At 36.6% G+C, this 21,414-nt stretch overlaps 1 protein-coding gene across 1 annotated transcript in view; it reads right to left on the reverse strand.

The window, feature by feature from the left end:
• Positions 1–1,609: 1,609 nt before the first annotated feature.
• Positions 1,610–21,414, reverse strand: part of LOC753899 (plexin-A2) — a 63,206-nt gene continuing 43,401 nt past the window's right edge. Inside the window, exons 16-37 of the mRNA XM_030973106.1 lie at positions 20,851–20,987; positions 19,569–19,736; positions 18,418–18,514; positions 16,921–17,181; positions 16,079–16,249; positions 15,126–15,360; positions 14,422–14,567; positions 13,712–13,833; positions 13,111–13,176; positions 12,522–12,596; positions 11,891–11,957; positions 11,369–11,515; positions 10,757–10,913; positions 9,998–10,107; positions 9,587–9,689; positions 9,144–9,238; positions 8,683–8,808; positions 5,848–6,011; positions 4,783–4,930; positions 4,153–4,293; positions 3,715–3,789; positions 1,610–3,193 (exon numbers count right to left, since the gene is read on the reverse strand). Coding sequence (XP_030828966.1) covers positions 3,095–3,193; positions 3,715–3,789; positions 4,153–4,293; positions 4,783–4,930; positions 5,848–6,011; positions 8,683–8,808; positions 9,144–9,238; positions 9,587–9,689; positions 9,998–10,107; positions 10,757–10,913; positions 11,369–11,515; positions 11,891–11,957; positions 12,522–12,596; positions 13,111–13,176; positions 13,712–13,833; positions 14,422–14,567; positions 15,126–15,360; positions 16,079–16,249; positions 16,921–17,181; positions 18,418–18,514; positions 19,569–19,736; positions 20,851–20,987 — 2,910 coding nt within the window. The 3' untranslated portion in view covers positions 1,610–3,094. The remainder of the gene's footprint in view (positions 3,194–3,714; positions 3,790–4,152; positions 4,294–4,782; positions 4,931–5,847; positions 6,012–8,682; positions 8,809–9,143; positions 9,239–9,586; positions 9,690–9,997; positions 10,108–10,756; positions 10,914–11,368; positions 11,516–11,890; positions 11,958–12,521; positions 12,597–13,110; positions 13,177–13,711; positions 13,834–14,421; positions 14,568–15,125; positions 15,361–16,078; positions 16,250–16,920; positions 17,182–18,417; positions 18,515–19,568; positions 19,737–20,850; positions 20,988–21,414) is intronic.

Raw genomic sequence — 21,414 nt, forward strand, 5'->3', positions numbered from 1 at the left:
TTTTCGAGTCAGAATGTGAAATACACTTGAACCTTACATGTGCAGTGTCCATCACTATAGGCAGTTCTATACTACTACACCTCAACCTATGAAACAGATTAAAACTTGAGATCATAAAAAGAGAAAGGAATACTATGCTATAATGTGGCAGATCAACACCTATCTACTGAGTATTGTTTGAATCTTCATAACCGTAGTTTCATTGAATAAAATCATTTTCATTTTGTATGATAAACATAGTTTTGTGATCAGTGGTTAGTATAAAGTCTAACTTTGTAGTTGTGTTAATCCATTTTTGACATTGTAATTAAAGCATATAAACTCTTCTCCACAGTGACCATGTTTCTTGAAGTAAGCTTACATCGACTTCATTTCAATACCACTCTTCATTATGACTTTCGTTAAAAATGGGCTAAAATTAAAATGGATATAGCAATTAAGAACTGGAGTGGACTAAAAATGACAATATCATATCAATGGTCATTTAGCTACATCATAAAGATATTTTAGAATATTAACAGACTTACTTCTTTCATTTCTTTTTAACACTATCCTATTTCAAAAGAGATAAGAAAATACCACTGCTTTGCAAGAAGAAAAGAAAACGTGAGCTACATGTACATTTACATTCATAGACTAAACATGCAAAATTAAATATTGCAGTGGAACATAATGATTTTGTACATACATAACACAACTGATTGTAATAGCAAGAGATATAGTACTAGCAAGTTATTTATCAAATGTGAGTAAAGCATTGTAACACACAAAACATAATAAACACACAAGACAGCAACAATTCAAACATGATAAAATATAATCACTTTGCAGTTCATCTTCATTTCATGCACATGCATACTATATCCGAATTCAGTGTCATAGCAAAAATATCAAGATACAATTGTGCATGAGTGAAAGATTTTAAGTACTGAAGTACAAATTGCAACGGCTGGTTCTCTAAATCATGCCTTGCGTAACTAATAACACTGGATTAAACGGTTAAGTAAGTTGATTAAGATAAACACACAGAACTGAGTTGAAAGAAATTTGGTACATAGCCTTTTTATACACATTTTTTTTAATACAAGGTGCATTTCACTCAACTTCCACAAAGTCAACAGAAAAAGTAATGTGATTTCTGTTTCATGCCTTGGCAATGATGAATACAGAACACATTATGTATTACTAACTAAATGAAATCCACAATTCATATCCTTTCATTTATATTCTAGCCCTACAAAGAAACTTACAATGTGCAAAGTATGAAAGAATAAGAACAAATAGAGAAAGCATACATCATTCAGAATTTACTTTAATCTATTACCAAATAATAAAAAACATGATCGCGACTAAAAGTACTTGAGAATTCTTAAAGTAATCAAAATATCCCCCACAGAAGCAAAGGACGAAAAGAAATCTCTTGGTTAAATGTACATGTGTATATCGTAGGTGCGTCAATATAACAGGTAGTATCAACAAATTACAGTAAACTTCTTATCCAACACAATTCAGATAGCAATTATGGGGCACAATAATAACCAGAAACTAGTTGGTGAAAGCAAGTTCATGATGTTAAAACATTGCTGTCATGGTTACTGTAAAAGCATAATTTTTTTTAAAGATTCTAAATGACAGGTCTGAACCATACAGAGTGTCTGCAATTTGTAAATACTACCTTCAAGCACTTGATTTTCAGAGGAAAAAAATGAATTATCTCAGTACGTTCGATTCAGTTCATGTCACTTGATGAAATTTAAAAAATGTCAAAGAAATTATATATTTCTGAAAAATTATATTGTAAAAAGACAATGGAACTGAAAAAACACGTTACATATCCGATATCGCCGATGCATAAAAGTACATATGATTTTGCTTTGAAAGTGATGAAAAGTTTTTGAAAGTAAATAAGACCTGGCAGAAAGAAGAAAGAAATCTGAATGTCTACAGAGCAAAGGCCATCATGACACCTTAAAACTACAAGATGTACTTTAGGAGACATTTATATCCTGTGAATGTATACTACTGTATAGAATAAGATAACTACCTGCTAAATATACATATCACATGGCTAGCTCAATGAATATTCATAATTTATAGTTCATTCGTATTAGTCAAAATCACAATTCTTCCACACTTTGAAATTCTCTTTCACCATACCCAACTCTGAAATCTTAGGCACAAAAAAAACGCTGACACTAACTATATTAAAACTTTCACGGTGGATCATTTACACAAAACACATTATTTTACAAAAACTCATTCTTGTAACAATAATTGAATTCTCCACAGAGAAGTATACATATAATACAATGACCATTTTAGCTGTGCTGTATATTTGAGTTCATTTGAGAGACAGCTAGTCACATGACATGCCTGTTTTGTCAGGTGACTGCAACATGTTCATCAGCTGGTCACATGACATGCCCATGTTTATCAATATACACATTCAGCCACTGTAACCAGACATACATGCGTACTTGGAATCTGAATCATAGAGACAATATACAGGTGGGTAGCTAGATTCTCTTTGCGACAGAGAAAATACTTAACTAAGAGTCTAGAGCCCGTGACTGTGGCAATACACTGGCCCCACTCATTTCTGCATCCATCAATATCTTACAAATTCAACATCATTTTACTACAAACACTCTGGGTTATCACCAAGCATGGACACAGTTTGGTACCTGGTGACAATGACACAACTTCTGGGATGATCAAAGACAACAATGCTGCACACATTTTTTGGTCACAAGAACAAGATTGGCAAGTCATTTTGTTTTTTTCAATGGTTTTACAGAAGAACAAGGTTTTCTCAATTTCAATTCACAAGGCAGTAGTACACTGATCCGTTGTATTCTGGTGATTCACGTATTGACACGCATCTCCGTGATGATGTCAACATCGATTCACCTGGAACCACATCATTATCTTACTTTTTGCTCCAGCTTCACTCGCCATCAGTGTCCTGGAATTCAGCATATAGCATTACACAATCAATCCTCAATGTGGCAGTCGTATTGCTCTCTCTGGATGATCTGCTCTTGGCCCTTCTGGAGGTGGCCCTGGGGTGGCCCTGGGGGTAAGCTCTGTTCATCTAGTCTTGACCCTGGGCTAACATCTGTCCAATCTGCTCCAGCTTGTATCCCATGTTGGCTCTCTGGCATTGCTCATCCTCTTCCAAAGCATCTATCAGCTGCAAGCATCAAACAAAGACAATTTATTGGGGCTTTGTGAGAAAAAATTAACGTTTAGAAACTTCTTAGAAGGTGTAAAACTAATCAGACACTTCATGTGGAAAAAAGAAAGAATTGGCACTACCACTGTCTTTGTTACTGCGTATGGTTCTGATTTATAAAAGTATCATGCCTCAAAATTTTGCAATAACAAAAACTTCTAAATTTGTACCAATATTAGTAAATCATGAATGTTTCCTGTCACTTAAATAGCAGCCATTAAAGTTTCAAAAGAATCTGGCTTTACAGATGTCAACTTCAACTAGTTCAATAAGAAAATACTGATACCTCGGTCACACTGCCAAACTGACTCCACATCAACTTCACCCTAACCAACATTGGCCATTTGAGGTACCCGGTAATGTCACTTTGTTCAGTCTAGTGTTGGTCGCGTTAGTGTGACTAAGGTATTAGTAACTTACGGATGTGGTGGGTTTTTTTAAACGTACAAAAGTGTGGAAAAGCTGAAATAATGACTTACCGTGTCATTCCTTCTGCTAGCATACTCATAGAGTTGGTGTAGGGTGCCAATTTTACTAAATGTTCCTTGGAATGTCTGCAATAGTAAGAAAAGAAAGAAACAAAGTTAGAATACAGATGATTGAAATGTAAACATGGTACATTGTGAGACACCTTCTGAAGTAAAAATTACCAACATAGTTTGTGCACTGGCTACCAAGCAATAATAGCAGATTTCTTTTAATATCACACTGCATTTATCATTACTCTTGTGCCTACTGTCAATCTTCAAATTCCTTGAACTATTTCTGTGTTTGAGTACCTAAGAATATAAATCGAAGATCTCCCCCGATATCATCTTCTTTTGCATGATGTAGAGATTATCATTCCTCAAACACCAATCATCTACCGTCGGTTTCTTAGAGTTACTGCAGGATGTGTGAAGGAAAAGATACCTTACCTCACAAACATCTGCAAACTCCTCATCCACCTCCTCTTGCCTGACTCTGGGTTGTTCTTTGATCTCCTTGTAGAACTCTGGAATCATGTCGATGTAGCCTGGCAGTTCACTGGCATACAGCACACGGCTAGGGGATGTCTCCTACATGGTTCAATAAGAGAAGAGAGGAAGAGAAGAGAAGAGAGGGGGATACGAGAGAAAAAAAGAAAAAAAGAAAAGGAAGTGTTATGGTCGTAGTCATGATGGCTCAGTATGACAGCAGTGGTCTTGTTATAAAGAGGGTTTGAATAGGCACTTCTGTTAGGGATATATTTATTGAGTCTCTGAGATAGGACTTAAAGCTGTAGTCCACTATTTCCTGATATATACATGTACCTGCATTCTTTGTACTCCCGTAATATACATCATCATCATCATGAGCATCATCATTGCTGTAACCACTGTTATCCCCATCATCATCATCATCTATCATCATTATTGATTAGAGAGATTAAAAATAAAATATGACTGAAAATAGTTACATTACATGCAAAAGTACAAGAAAAAGGCGTAGGGAAACAAAATGAGAAGAACAAGTTTTATGAACTTCATATAATTTCGTTATCAAAATGGATGGTATATGGTACTTACAAAGTTGTACTTGGGTACGATTCCCTTGCAGGCATTGTCCAGCATCTGGGTGAGTACATTGAGACAGGCATCGACAGTCCTGGTTTGGCTCATGTCAAACACGTACGATGGATGGTTCAGGACTGTCACCCAGAATCTCAACGGAAGACTGGAGAAGAGAAGAGGGGAAGGGGAAGGGGGGGAAGAATGATAAATTGAGGATCAATTTCAATAACAATTTTCTAGCTAGATTGTTGTCATGCATTAAAGGGAACAATCTGGAATTCATTAGAAAGACGCAAAACAGTGATGGATAATTATTCAAGAGAAAAACACACTCTAGATGGATCTGGAAACAGCAAGGTGCTCAAGGAGCTCCAATATTACCAAGCTCTGCTAGGCTACCGATTTTGGTGCTCACAGTTATTCGAAGGATTCCTTCCTACTGTTACCTATTTAACACCTGGGTGGAGAGGGGCAAATCCAAATTGATGTCTTGCCAAAGGATATTAGTGCCGCGGTAGGACTTGAACCGCGAACCATGTGCTCCACAGTCCAACATGTATCCACTAGACCACAACACCTCTACTACTTTTTGTTTAAGGATGGATGGTCAATTATCAAGAGTAAATACTGAGATTGGCATTTACATTCTTTACCAATCAGACCTTAGACTTCAAGCAAAACATAGAAAAGATTGAAGGTAGTGTCTACAAATATCATCTGATTTCCTCATAATCTAAGACTGACAGACTTGCCTACATATTATTTTGTATCATCTACAATAACATATTTCACATTCATTTTTGTATTTTTTTTTCTTTCTTTGTTATGTAAATGTACACAACTCCTTTGTCATGGTGTAATGTGTTCCCTAATATTTTGAAGCACCTTGAGCATTTAAATACAATGGATAATGGCGCTATATAAATCTAATGTATTTATTATTATCATTGTTATATGGTCTATTACATGAATACTTCCAATGCACTTTACAATATTATCATTATCACTCCTAGTTACTGGATTTCAAGCCTGCGCACAACAGTGCACCATCTCCATCCCCTACTGAGTATTCCTACTTACCAGCTAGTCTTCCAGAGCTCAGCAGTGTCTGATTTCAGGTTATGTCTGCTAGCCTGACGATCTAGGAAATCAAACAGGTACTTGAGGGACTTGGGGAGGGGTCTCTCGTTAGAAACTGATAACATCACCTGCAAGGCCTCGTCTACAAACGTTTGGATGGATTTCTGTTGGTTTAAAAACAATGATAAGTCGACATCACATGTCACTCATAATCAAATGTAAAAACATTCATCATGATAAAAAGCATTATGGCAGGGATGCCAACCTTTCAGAGCACAAATCAGTAATCATAAGGCTAAAAATCAGTAATTTGGAGACAAAATCAGTAATTTTCTGCGCGACGCAAATTTTTCTGCACGCTGGCAAGCGCAGCTCCCGCAGGCAAGCGCGATAGCACAACAAGTTAAATGAAAGTAACATACCTGTTCATTAGTTGGTGTTACATGTGCATGTAACTCCATATTGAAAGTATTCTACTGAAAGACTGGATGAACTCATGACAAAATGTCTTGATATGTTACTATAGTAGGCACATTCATGGGGCACTAGAGGGCGCTTCGCGAGCGTACAAAAATCTGAATGGCCTTGCTGCGGTGGGTCTGCGATAATCAGCCCAAAACTTGGATATGGGAGGGTGGAAGGATATATCTTTTTTATAATGTTATCCGGTCTTACCCCTAACCATCCTATGTTTAATCTATGTAGAAATAACATGCGAGTACGATAAGAGAAACATCGGGCCCATTACTGATGCAACTTTTTAAATATTAGCCTAGAAATGACCACCAAACGGAAAAAAATGACATTTTTTTCCGACAAATCTTCATAAAATCTGAGTTATAAACAACTCACAACTAGATCTAGGCTCGGTAATGCAAATACGATTTTCTGAAAATTCAGGTGTGATTTTTTAAGTTTCTTTCAAGTATATTTCTGAGCATCGCAGCGCAAATTTTCTTCACTGCTTTCAAAATCACCCTTGAAAAATTTTTTTGCAACGAATTTGATACGGGGTCCGCGAGTGTTCCCCGTTCCTTGCGTGTTGAAAGTTTGGTAATACAAAGTTTGCATTGACTCGCGCACGAAAAAATGGCTCGAAAACAAATGTCAAAACGAGAAATAAACAAGCTTTTGTATAGTTATAAGAGATCTACCGAGGTTTCTTTGTCGATATAATTTATTATATAGTCTCAATTAGAATTCAGAATTATCTCACTGAAACCGGCGATGTTCTCGATCGTAGTTATTTTCACTTTGCCAGCAGACGTTCTAGCGTGGTTTTGGCAAAAAGCTAGCCCGCCACCTTCCCACCTCGAACCTTTCGAGTTCCGCTAAAATTGTGCGCTGCGGAGCTCCGAGGGTGCGTTGGTATCGCTGGCAAACTCTCGGGCGGCTAGCTCCCCACGACGGACCATTCGCGGTATGGCGAGAGTGTGTGTGTGAGATACGATTTTGGATTGGAGAACCCACGTAATTGTCTGATGTGTTTTCAAGTCAATTTCTTGAATATATTTTTTTGCATGAATTTGCCACTATGGTCTTTTGCCCCGCCATGTCCAATGTTGAAATCTGATGCACATATCGTGCACCTAGCATGATTCAGGCTTTTCTTTGAAGGAACGATGCATTTCCATTTCTTACTGTATTCTTCTTTAAAAGTCTGTAACTTCTTGCCACGCTTCTTAGTTGTGGAAGACATGATGATTGATATTTAAATCCAACCAACATGAGTTCAGATTGTCGATGAAAATCGACGAACGCTGTGACAGCCTGTGAGAAATCCGACAGTGTACACGGCGCCAGCGTAGCGAGGCCTGGCGCTGACGGCGCGGCCAAGAGAGGTATTTCACCCGGCCCGGGCCCCCGCTCGCGAAGCTGTCTTTCTCTGCTGGGCACACACGCACACAGTCAGAATATACTAGACACACATGTATGCACCTGCACTGTGAAAGGGGTGTGCTAGATAACAAATTGTCCAATCGGAAGCCCTATGGGATTTCTATGCATGGATTCAAGGATGGCTGCGCTGCAATAGTCAAAAGTACGTGCTAAACCTTAAAGTGCTAATTTTGAAAATCTGCAAAATCTGCAAAATCCGGGATTTATGGTATGAAAATCGTACCGCCCGTAATCGGCCGATTTCCCGTAGAAATTACATGAAATCCGTACTAGTTGGCATCTCTGTTATGGTAAGTAAGCACACTTCAGTGCTCTGTTACTTATCTTTCAGCACGTAATAATTTCTGTAAAGCGCTGAGAGGCGGTATTCCGTATTAAGCACTATATAAATCCAGATTATTTTTATTACCCCATAACTGCATTAGTTTTAAACAGACTTTGTTAATATTATGTACTTTAACAGAGAATGATGCTGTAGTAAAGAGGTATGGACCAACTCTTTCACAGCTCTGAGATGTATGAAAAGCAAGGTAGGAATTGGATATAATGTAACTGACAGCAAAAATACAATTTCGCAACTACAAGTGTGTATTGCGGTTCTGAAAACCACCTGCGCAAAGATTTTAGATAGAAGTCTTCATATTTGTACACATCTTGCCCAAATCATAAATAGCGTGAACACAAAGATTGTGACAAAAAATCTCTAAAATTTGTCAATGACAGAGTCTTTGCTCATCAATATCCCATAACAATGCATTTGGGTTTCTCCAAGTGTTTGTTCTCCAACATCTTCAGTCAGATTCTTCCATTCTTTGAAAATGGCCTCATATCAATACCACCTTCACCTTGAATGCTAAGCCACATGGAAAAAATTGCACCATTAGCATTTGAAAATATTTTGTATTTGTGACCAATTTGTAGAGGAATAGAACCCACCTTTGTTGAGACTAATCTCCTAAGATAGATCTCTCTAATCTTCCTATGTTTGATTCTTGTGCTGCTAGATGATCTGCCTCTGCGACCAATCGTCTTTTTCGTTGCATCGTCTTCGTACAGATTGGACTGAAATGTACAGAAAGCCAAGATAAAGATTAGTGAAATCTTAATAAACCATTTCAGAGATACAGAAGCAAGGCATTAGGACAAGTAGAAATGTTTTGAATATCAAATTGTTTGGGCAACTTAAGACTTTTTATTAATAAATACAAATACAATTTCAGACACAATATTTGTCATTATGAAGTAGCTTAATCATCCTTAATAGAGGTTGCATTTTAAAGGAAAAGAGCCCAATTTCTTGGTTGATCAGAATGTATAATAATAATAAAGAAGTACCAAAGCTTGATAGCAATATAAAGCAGGGGCGGGGTATAGAAATATATGTTTGTTTGTCTTACTATATGATAGAATTGGAACCCTTCTTCTAGATCACTCTCTACATTGGTGTTGAACCTCTGCAGAGCTACAGGGAACCGCTTCGGACTGGCTGCAGCTGAAAAGAGACAAATATTGGGTAAGTTGCAAGAATTATGCCCGTTCCTTAACACTGCACAGGTTAATAACATTTGAACAAGGTTAATCCATGACAATCAAGCAACAAACTTTCAAGCACAAATTGAATGAATATGTTAGACACAGTTGTTTATCTAAACCTGAAAGCATAGTCTCTATTAAAGCTGACATTCAGTATATAATCTGTAGCAAAATTACGTGAACCTTTGATCTATGAGTGTCGCAGTATTTTCTATGTTTAAAAATGAAATCATCCCAATCAAATTTGAATCTTATAACTGTTGTGTTTGCAATTACACAGTATAAGAAATTGAAGTTTGAAACTTACGACTCGGGGCAAGTAATTCTGTTTCCTCATCCAGGGGAGTAGCAAGACTTGCATTGGGATTGTCCTGCTTGTAAACTAGACCTACTACGGCACCATCAGTTATCTGAAACAATCATGAAACAACAAATTATAACTCATCTGAAAGCGATATTAGAAATAGCAGAGCCTTGACTGAGCTTTAGAGAGCTGTTTATAGGAAATATAGATACAAATCTCCACTGCTCTTGTATCCCACAATGTTCATCTCTGCTATATATTTTCACTTCAGCATTGATGCTTAAATGCGTAAATTTAATGCACCTGAACGTAGGATTCTTGGGGATTAAAAAAAAATATATATATAATAGGAATCTCTATACACTAAAGTTAGAAGAGTTAAAAGCAGATAACAGTATAATTCTGGATTCTTACCCTGTAATGTTGGATTGTATTGACTTTAGCCCATCTAGGGACATCTGGCTTCTCTGTTGTGTTATCAGTATCTCTCAGAACCAGCTGGCCAAGTTTGCCACTCCTCAACACTGCAAATCAAAGAGATGTGTAGAACAAAGCCATACAAATCAATGTAAATCATGTCTTACAACTACAAATGGAACCTGCATTGTTGATAGTGTTAATATGAATGCATTCTCTTGTAATTCAGGAACAGAAAAGCCGATCTGAAAACAAGTAGATGAGGGTGATTTTTTTCACCAAGGTTTCAAATAATATTAGGAAAGACCTTAATTTTGCACCTATCATGTAATACTGCATGATTTAACAGATGCCTTTAAAGTGTTGACTATTTGTAATTGCACAAATGAAGTACATAGACAGTCACTTAAAAGGCAGCTGCAGTACAAATGAGTTTTACATATAAAGTTTAATTTACAAATTAATGTTACATGAGAAATACATAACTTCTGATCAATTCTTTAAAATTACTAATTTGGCCCCCACTAACAAAAAGTTGGAGGCATCAACACAATAACAGATATTCAACAAATCTTGGTAAGACGTCTCCCGAATACTAAACGCACTGTGATTATGAAGTTAAAAATGCTTTGGGTGACGCCACTGGCATACGTATATGGCCTACATAGGAGGACGCTAGATTGCATCTAAACTACATGATAAAAGTAACATAAAGCCACTTAAAAGTTCAGGTTATTATTATCATAATGTATTTACCTAGATCCACTTCGGCTGCAATTTTCCTCTCTGACTGAGGCTTGTTGAGGAACACAGCATCCAGGACCTTCTCCTTAACCTGTGTGATAGTATCTACATCCAGGACCTTCACCGTGCTGGTCTCTCCCTTCTGTACTTGATTCTCAACCTCAAGACCCTGTTCATATGTAAAAGAACAAAATCATGAACGAATTGGTAACATTTCTATATTCGCACTCATAATGCATCCATACAGTTCAAGTCCCGCCGCAGCACTAATGTCCTTTGGCAAGACATTGATCTACATTTGTCACTCTCCATCCTGGTGATAAATGGGTACCCGGTAAGATGGGAAAGCTAATGTGCTTAGATTAGCAAGTGTGCGCTTGTAAAAAATAACGCCTGGCTGGAATGCTCCCCAGGGAGTGGAGAATGTGCATACATTGTGTGTGGGGAAAGCCTGAATCCGATGACCGGGGTAATAATATATATCTGAAAAACGCTTTGAGAGTGCCTGCGGTCCTGAAAGCGCTATATAAGAACAAACAATTATTATTATTATTATTATGTAAGGAGAGTACCACAACTGTAATAAAAAGATTTTGAATTGTAATAAATAAACAAACTAATTACCACTTCAGCAAACGTGACATCCTCATCCAAGAGGTACTCGTAGTTGAGTGAGAAGTGGGCGTGGCCTGTGATGATATCGATGGGACCCTTCTCCACCTGGAACTTGATGGCTTGATACAGCATGTACAGGGGATAGGCAACATGTTTCTGTAGCGAAAAGAAAAGCATGTTGGGGAAGTGAAAGATGGTTAGGAAGATATAAAAGGCGATAAGACAGAGAGTAAGGTAAAAAGAGACAGGAAAGATTAGAAGAAGGATCAGGTAAATATAATATTTTATATGATAAACATTTCATTAACTGATAAACTTTCACATGTTTATGGGGGTTTTCTTAAATAAATGTAATGACCAAAAGACATAATATTGTATCGCATCAAATAAACAACCTAAAATTGTACATGTGTTAATATCTTAAATAAATAAGTTTCCATTAATCAATATTTCTAATAAACATGAAAGTATATCTGCTCTTCAAAAAAATATCAAGCAAATGTAAAGGGAAAAAAAAACATGCAAACTTACCTGTATATATTTGTACATACAGAGAGCCATCCAGTTGGCCAGAATCTTCTCAACAATGCTTTCAACACTGTGAAGTAAATACATACACAAACAATGATATTAGCTGATTGTTTCATATTACCAGGAGAAAAAAAAATCCTCATTGAGCAATCATCTTCTTTTTTCACTTATCTCTTCCCCTCCTTCCAATCTATTCTTCTGGAAATTTCTTCAAATTTATTTGGAATGATAGGATTGATGCTTCTATTTTGTTACCAGACTGCTAAGAAAGAATGTGTTTGCTTGTAAGCAAGCTACCAGGAGGAAACCAATGGCTACAGCCCTCTCCGAGGGACTTGGTAATGAAGATTGATACCTTAACAAACAAAGGGCACTAGCGCATTGACTTGGTTTTGAACCAGGGATCTGCCGATTAAGTCACCACTGCTCTTACCACTGAGCCATTGTGCATCAACTCTGAAATTGCCTTTAAGCATTGACTTCCTGCCCCCTCAATCACCATCGAGCAAGTATTTATCTTTCCCACCCATTGACTTTAATATTCTCAAATCCAACTCTCTTCTCCCCACTCTTTTGTTCTCATTCCCCATACAATTATCATATTATTTACTACATAATGCCATATCCTTACTTTCTGAAGAGTTGTCTGTATCTGTCCACATCAGCAGCATTAGTGATCTGCTCTGACATCATGGTTAGCATCACACTAGGGAGAAAAAAAGAGAAAGAAAGAAAGATATAAAATGGATGGATCACACTCACGAGCATATGACCAAATAATGTTCATGCTGTATTCTGACATTTGTTTTTATTAATAAAGATTCTCTTTTCATAGAGCTTTTTACATTGATGTTGTTGTTATTATTGTTTCCGGTGCTGTGAGGTAGAAACAAGTTTGAATACATATACACACATCAACAGAGAACATTCTCCTGGACTGAACACAGATGTCTTGTCTCAAGGCATTGTGGAAAATGTTATGCATCACCTCATCAATATACATTTTTTTTTGGGGGGGGGGTGGTGGTAAGATCAAAACCTGAAGAAATGCTGACAGTTATGAACTTCTTTCCTAGATTCTCTACCTGTAGTACATTGTGACAAGACCAGTAAAAATTCCATCAGGAACCATACAATTCAAAATGTCATTATTCATGCTTTCACAATACATAAACTCCAAGACAAATGAACTTTGTATGCACAGAAAGACATATACTTACTCGGACAGATAAGACAGCTTGCCTTCAAGAACCATACAGACCGTCAAAAGGGAAGCGATGTTATTCCTGAGTGGAAAGATAAAAAGAGTAATGTGACACTTCCAAAATGAGAGCAATATTCAACCTTCCTTGAGATCTATTACACAATCAAATTCTTTCTAAGTGCAGTATAAATGGAAGTCACACTTGATGGAGGCTTTTTCACTACAAAACAATATACACTGTTTTTGGGGAGTCATAAGGAATTTATCTCTTATTATTTTGCAGTGTTAACACCCTTCTGGCTCTTAACAGATGACACCTTCATTATGAGAAAGACATGGATATTGTACGTATTAGATAAGTGTATCCAGCAAAATATTGGACCCTTAAATTGAAAGTCGTTTCTCTATGGTTGCAGCCCATGTTATTATCAAACGAACTGTAAAACTATGTCATTTAAATGAAGGCATAAAGTAAATCAGTCAAATACATGTGGCAGATTTGGTCAATTTAGATACTTTTATTCTCTACATTTTCAGTCATATTGTTGAGAAACTAATGTTTTCAAGTAAGTATTAGCAGTATCGCAGTAACGTCATAATAGCAGTAAAGTAGATACCTGTCTCTCATGGCGAGCTTCTTATCCTCATCTAGAGAGCGAATGAAGACTAGAAGGAAGTCCTTGTTCATGAGAAGTTTGGAGAAGTCCGTCATGGCTCTGGTTAAGTTTTCTTCGGGGCGCTACATCAAGCAATGAAAAATGAAAAAAGTAACAGAGTTCCCTCCAATCACTCATGGATCATTTACAAAATGTTCTCTTACAATGGGCTGTTACATTTCCAAATGAACATACATTCAGCTATAATTTGTAATTCTACATTTTTCTGCAAAAATTGGAACCCCCATTAGACTCATTTAAGTTCACTTATATCTAGAGAAATATGAATAGAAAACTAGTTTGACGCTGCATTATATAGTCACTACAATGTAAGTGAAAGATCTTTCCTAGCTTGAGGCATTGTTTTTCCTTAGAATGACATCTCATGATGACCCACACTTAATAAAAATGCTCTTTATCAAATAATAAACTAACAACAACCATTACATTGCAATTTCCCATATTCAAAATCATCATTTCAATCATTTCCATCATTGCCATCATTATCCTCATCCCAATCATTGCCATCATCATTAGCATCACCATCCTCGTCACTATCATCATAATCATCATCCTCATCCTCATCATTATTATCATCATCATCATTGATATTACTATGAATACATCTAGTACACCAATTAAACTCAATAATTAATTTGCTGGACACCAACCTGTGGGTCTATAATCATGGGCTGTACATCCAGTCCTACAAAGAGCATGTTCCTGATGTAATCTTGACCTGTGACGAATGGCATACCACCAAGGTCTTGCAGCTGGTCCTTGATGCCAGACATGTCTTGCTGGATGTCAAAGAACGCTGTAATAAAAAGAAGAATAAGACATGCATGATCATGAATCTCAAATCAGTGTCCCTGATTGCGCAATGTACACTTTTTATGTATAATGTTCACTTTTTATATATACACAACAACCACTAACTTTAAAATTTGAAGAATGATGAAGGAAAAAAAAATAACATGATTTGCTGTACTTAGGAGAAAGATAGTATATTTTGTTCAGGGCCACATCTAATGCAGGGCAGCGACACAGAAAATTAAAAGGCAAGGATAGGGAAAGAAAGATTGAGAAATCTTACAAAGAGAAAGAGAGAGAGCATAGAGGAAGGGTAAGGCAAGAACCATTTACATTTGTTATAAATGTAACATATCATAAAAGAGAGAGTATGCAATAAAGCCACACTGAGCATATCCAACAGTAGCTCCTTCTCCATGGAAAGAGTTACCCCATCTTCTCAAATTGCAGATATATCCTTCAAACATTCAAAACCAAACAGAAAACTTGCCTAATTTTTAAAAACTTCCAATTTCCCTTGGACAGTATATAACAAAATTGTCCATTTATTTCATATATCTACCTTTAGTAGCCTCATTCTTGACAGCATCCTCCAGCTCTGTCATCTCCAGCTTGACCTGCTCAAGCTGGTTCTTGTAGCGCTTGCGAGAGGACGCATAGCACATCACCAGGATGAACACGACGATGACGATCAGACATCCCACGCCACTCAAGATGACGATCAACATCATATTACCGCTTGTCACAGCGGAGTAATCTATCCAGCCGATCCTGGTGACGAGGTGGCCATGCTTGACCTAAAGGAAAAAGGAGAATTCAAGCAGGGTAAGGATTACGACACAGTCTTCAGCATGTCATGGAAATGAAATTCAGTGATTTGTTTTCCTTATTTTACCTGAAAATATTGAAAAACGGGCCTTTAGTTTGAGAAAAGACCCTCCAAACAACCCTTACAAATGGGTAGGGGTTTCGAGGTTTGAGCGGCACACCACCGTCCAAACCAAATTTGAGTACCCCCATCCTCTACCATTTGATTACATCCGAGGTCAAACTTTGAACAGGCTATACACTGTTGACAACTACTCGATGTACGATTTGTCGTACTTGTATACACGGCCGCCATTTTTTTTTTTTTTTAAGTGCCGATTTTTGCCTTCCACCTAATTATATCTGATATAAAAAGGTGATTTTGCTTTTCCCAGCTCTTTATTCTCTTTTTTTTTTTAACCCTGATACATGTATAACAAGATTCCTGATATAACAAGGTAATTTCCTGGGTCCCAAGGACCTTGTTATAACAAGTTACCACTGTAGTACCTTTGAAGCCCCTCGGAAGTGTTTGGAGCCCAAAATTTGCCAAACATGTATTATTAATATTTTTTCATTTTTTTCCATTTTTTAAATTTTTAAAATTATTATTAGTAATATTATTATTATTATTTTTATTTCATTTTATTTTTTATTTTTTTGTTTTTTACGGGGGGTAAGTTAGGGGCCTTGTAGCATTCTCCTTACCACTACAAGAGGCATGCCTTTGCTGCTGTTATCCATGGTTCCTAAGCCTGGTTTAACCTTGGGCGGGCTGAAGATGAGCAATTCTTGAGCCAAAGATCTGACTGTTCCATTCTGGTCTCCTACCATCACCTCAACGTCAGCCTTGGTGCTGGCCAAATCCAGATTCATACCCTGTGTGAAAGAGAGGATTCAATGATTCAATCATGAGCACTAGGAGCAAAGCATCGAGGATTCAATGATTCAATCGTGAGCGCTAGGAGCAAAGCATCAAGGATTCAATGATTCAATCATGATCATTAGGCGCAAGGCATGGAAAGGTATTTTTGATTCCTTTACAATTGCATTGTGAACCACACTGTATTATGATCAACTAAAAAAATTTAAGACATGGAATGGCTACAGCATAATGATAAAAAGATACAAAACGCGAGGAATTGTTTTCAAAAATCCAATTTTTTCAGAATATACATTCAAAATAATGCAATGCAAATGAAGACAATATTACTTCAGGAAAATGCAAAAGAAAAATAACTCAAAAGCACCAATTGAAGTATTTCTATAAAAATAATATGTAGAGACTTGAGAAAATTTGCAGTTTCTCATAGATTCTCATGTCATAGAAAAATCAACATATAATAAAAGGAGGAATTTGTTTTCCAGTACAATTGTGATGATCACTTAAACTTAAACAACTTTTTTCAAAACATGAAATGAATTCAGGCACCATTAAATAATCATGCAATTAACATGAATGTAACATAAAGCATGTCAATAGAAGATGTTTGTTTTCTTTATGGGGGGAGGGAAAGAAAATCCCTACCAAATAAACAAATTCGACTCACCGCGATGATAATGTCCTCTTCATACTTGCGCACGTTACCCTCATCACTGAAGCGTTCGTACACAGGATTGGGGTAGTAGACCAGGTCCTCTCCATAGGTGAAGTTGTATCCATCCAGGATGAACGAGAGCGTAGCAGAAGCCAGTGGATCGGTACTGGAGGCTCTTCTCTTCCTGCTATTCACTGGGACGTAGGGGAGGACACCCGCTGGGAGGGTGGGAGACGTGCAGCTGATGGTGGTATCATCCCTCTTCATGCAAGACTGATGGAGGGAGGTAAGTAGAAGAGATTAAGAAAAATTATGATTGGTATTTCACTGTGTAGATATACAGTCAAACCTGCTTTAGTGACCACCTGTCTACAAAGACCACATTTTTGTTACCCTTGAAAATGGTTTCTCATTGAAACATGTACTAAACGAACCTGTCTACAAAGGCCACTTTTTGTGTTTCCCTTGGGTCGCTATAGACAGGTTTGACTGTATATGATAGGAAAATAGAGGGATACAAAGCATAAACAAGAAAGAGGGACAGAGAAATAGGGTAAGAGGCTCGAACCAAACATCCTAGGAGAGAAATAGCTGATGGTGATATCATCCCTCTTCATGCAAGACGGATGGGGAAAGTATAAGAGATTAAGAAACACTGATGATTACTACTAATGTATTTCACTGTTTACATGTATATGATAGGAAAATAGCGGGTACACTTACGTCACCTGTGTACACTCTGTGTGCGATGCCATATCTACTATGACGTCAATCATAAATAATTAAAAAACAAAGCCGATCAAAGCATTATGCTACCTCACTCTTTACCATCCAACCAATCAAATACAAGTAAAAATATGGAATGGAAGGGGTCTCTACCCACTAATAAATATTCATATTGTCAATTTGATACATAGTTTTCAAATAAACATTAAAGATAACTTGACGTATATTCAAATTTTTAATGGACCATAATTTTGGCAAAAATCATGAAAGTAAGGTTGTAGAAAATAGATTTTAAACTCTTCATCTCAAAAGTTCATAAGGTTCATATTTGTAAAAGCATATGAATGAGGATGTTTTCATAATAACCACAGTTTAACCAAAATCTACAATAACAATGCCAGGAAACCTCCCACACAAAGGTCAACCAACAAGGTTAATTAAACCTAAGGTTGGTTTCATATTAAAAAGATGAAGAGTACAAAATCAAACTGTACAACCCACTATTTCATCTGATTTTTCATACTCCACATAGACATGGGACACAAATTTGTTAAAAACGACCTTCACCATTGGTAACATAATGGCAATTCATTCATTAATATATATTCAGATCATCACCCAAATTTCTGGTTGGCAATTTGCCAGTAAGAAATTTTTGTTTTCTTCAAAATTCACCCATAATTTAAGCATATGCTTGTATAAATCTCATGCAGAAATAAAAATGTATAATCTGTTAAGTGGATAATAGAACAAAGTCCAATACAAGGTGTGTTGTAAACTCACCTCTTGGGAAGATTCCCCTCCAGTGAAGGTTGCTTTCATGACAGGGGACTGAATAACATCAAAACCTGATCCTCTAACTTCAATACGCGAACCTCCACTGTCAGAGAGAAGGCAAAGAGAGAAAGAAAAATCATACAGTATTAAAGTGATAATAAAAACACAAAATATCTCACATAAAATTGAAACTGGAAGATTGAATGTGCTCTTCAGGTATATTGCAACAAACTGATAAAGAATTCATATAAACAATACTGCTTGATCAACATGAGCTTTATGAAAACCAAGGTGCATAGTAAACTCATGCTTAGATTCTGGAACAGCAATACAGAGAGATTTCTTTAACTTCAGCCCTTTTATGTGTAATAGTATGGGCAAAAATAAAATAATAGTACAAATACAAAATGTATTTGACTGCTCTTTAACATCTAATGTAAGAAATCAATTTGTTTGATTTACATTCACATTTCATAACAATTGATGTCAAATTTTCTTATAAGTACAACAAGCAACGTTAATTGTCCTTTTAACATTACACACAAAAACCAACCAAAAACAAAATTGATTTCACTGAGTAACTGACCCAAATAAATTTAGGGTCACTTTTGATGGCTCTTTGTCAAAGAGAAACTACAACTAACTAACTAAGCACTCATATTTATGAAATGGTTGGAAAATCTGTTTATCTGACAGTAGAAAGGAAGTGAGCCAGAGGAAGAGGAAATAATCACTGGGCTACTCAGGAAGGCTATAGAGCTAAAGGAGAAACAGTAGCGTTAAGAATAACTAACACCACAACCCTTTCTTGCATATGCTGTCCAACTTTCATGTGTGTGTTTCCGCACAATGTGTCTGAATTAAACTCCTCCTATAATGCAAATTGGAATATTTTTTATTTAAAAAAAATATTCACGTTTTCATATAACGTATTAACATTACTCCCCCTCCAGTTCTTCATAAATTTTCAACAGATTAATTAACATTTAAAATCTTATACTAATGTACAAATGAAAAAGAAAGAAAAAATCTAATTAGAACCGTGATGCCCTGAATTAAATTTGTTAATGATTTCTCATGTTCTTTCTTTCTTTCTCACACCCTCCCTCTGTCCATCCCTCTGTCTGTCCCTCCCTCTCATATTACCCACTACTTACGCCTTGATGGTCTTCAGTGTGGAGAGTGTGGTGATCTCAGGGTTTGGCAAGAAGTGGAAAAGCTGTTGGGAATATCTGGTTGCCCCATCAAAGACCATGGTAAGATTGACCATGTCAGGTCGAGATGCACTGGTGGTGGTACACACTCCCTGCATACTTGTGGGAGGACTAGAAATGGATGAGAAAGTCAAGAAAGGCACTTTGCTATTTTTGGGGTTGTCACTTTAATATACAAATATACACTGTCTTGAGAGGTTCTGATTAAAACTTTGCGCAAGAGATGACTCCAATAGTAAATGGTACTTTTGGAGTCACCGAGACCAATAGTTTTAACCAGTACCTCAAATAGAAGGCATGGTTAATCCCTTTTTTGGAGAAAAAAAAATTAAAATAACAAAAAATGTCAATTTTTATCAAAAAAAGATTTAAAACATCTAGTTTTCATTAAATTAAGAAATTGAAAAAGAAAAAAAAAATCATTTCAAAAAAAAAATTCACAATTTTTTTCAACTCCCAAATAGTACTCTCATATAGTACTTTTTCAGAGCAACCTTAAAATAGATGAAATATTTTCGTCACGTGACGAGCTCTCAACCAATCAAAAGCCAATAAATTTTGTATGCATGATATGATTGTATATATTAGAAGTAGTAGACTTTATTGGATAACTTTATAGCACAAGTGTAGTAACGTGCCTCAAGTTCCATGATAACGATAACAGATACTTGGAGAGAGACGGTGACAGTTGTCCGACTTGTTACCAATGTCATAGGGAAATTGTCCAATGTGTCATTGTTGAGTGGGAGAGGGGAGAGGGAAGGGGAAAGGAAGGGGGCTGTCTTGGAGGATGCTTGTGTAGGGTAGTAGGGCAAGGGATGGTTGTCATGAGGGTAGTATCTTGGGAATCATTTCTTCTCATAATATTGACATGAACAACAGTGAGGGAATATCGTACAGGTAGATTTCATTTCCACAGGTCAATCAAATAAAAAGAATAATCAAAGAAGCTTAAAATAGATTTTTTAAATTAGGAAAAAGGAAATACAATTTGTTGGACAAAAAAAGTAAAGAATTCAGAATGAGTTGAAAGACACATCATTGAGGCACCGATTATAAACATTTATCTTTACTAAAGACAGGGGTTTGCTATATTTTGGACTGCATTGTTTTGGTCCAGAAGATACAAACCCTGCAAAAACCACAAGACAGCACTAAAGAGCTAAAAAAAACTCCATGCATAACACAACATAAAGCTACAATTATCAACATTGCAGTAACATACCTCTTGAAGATGCATGGGGAATCCCCGAACATGGCAGAGATAGAACTACCGGTATTGAGAAACTGGCCAGTCACTGTCACTTGGGTACCACCCGCCTCAAGGCCCTCTGTCGGGAAGATGCTGGTGATTGAGGGGTCCTCAAATGAAAGGAATATCAAGACAAAAAAAAATCAATTATCACTCTTCTTATTCAACAATCATTTTAACGTAGTCTACAGAAGGAGACTTGTTTTCACATTGTCGTAAAATACTGCGCCAATGAAACACAGCAACCTTTCTGCATGATGTTTGTAATAAAACAGATCACTATAAATACAACCCTTACCTTTGTAACGTGTACTCTGCCTTCAACTAATAACTAATTTAATTCTTAATTCCAACCCGGGAAGCAACCATATACCTAACCCAAATCATACTCGTTACCACAACCCAAGCCGTGGCCCTATATCTGTGATAAAACAAAGCTAAGAGCAGATATCAAATCAATGTTTTTCTACTGAATTTTTGAAATATGAACATAATTAATTACCAAACAAGTATCAAAAGAACAATAATTTGCGATTT

The sequence above is a fragment of the Strongylocentrotus purpuratus genome, unplaced genomic scaffold (genome assembly GCF_000002235.5).
Source record: "Strongylocentrotus purpuratus isolate Spur 01 unplaced genomic scaffold, Spur_5.0 spur5_scaffold_6, whole genome shotgun sequence".
In the NCBI taxonomy this organism is placed as follows: Eukaryota; Metazoa; Echinodermata; class Echinoidea; order Camarodonta; family Strongylocentrotidae; genus Strongylocentrotus; species Strongylocentrotus purpuratus.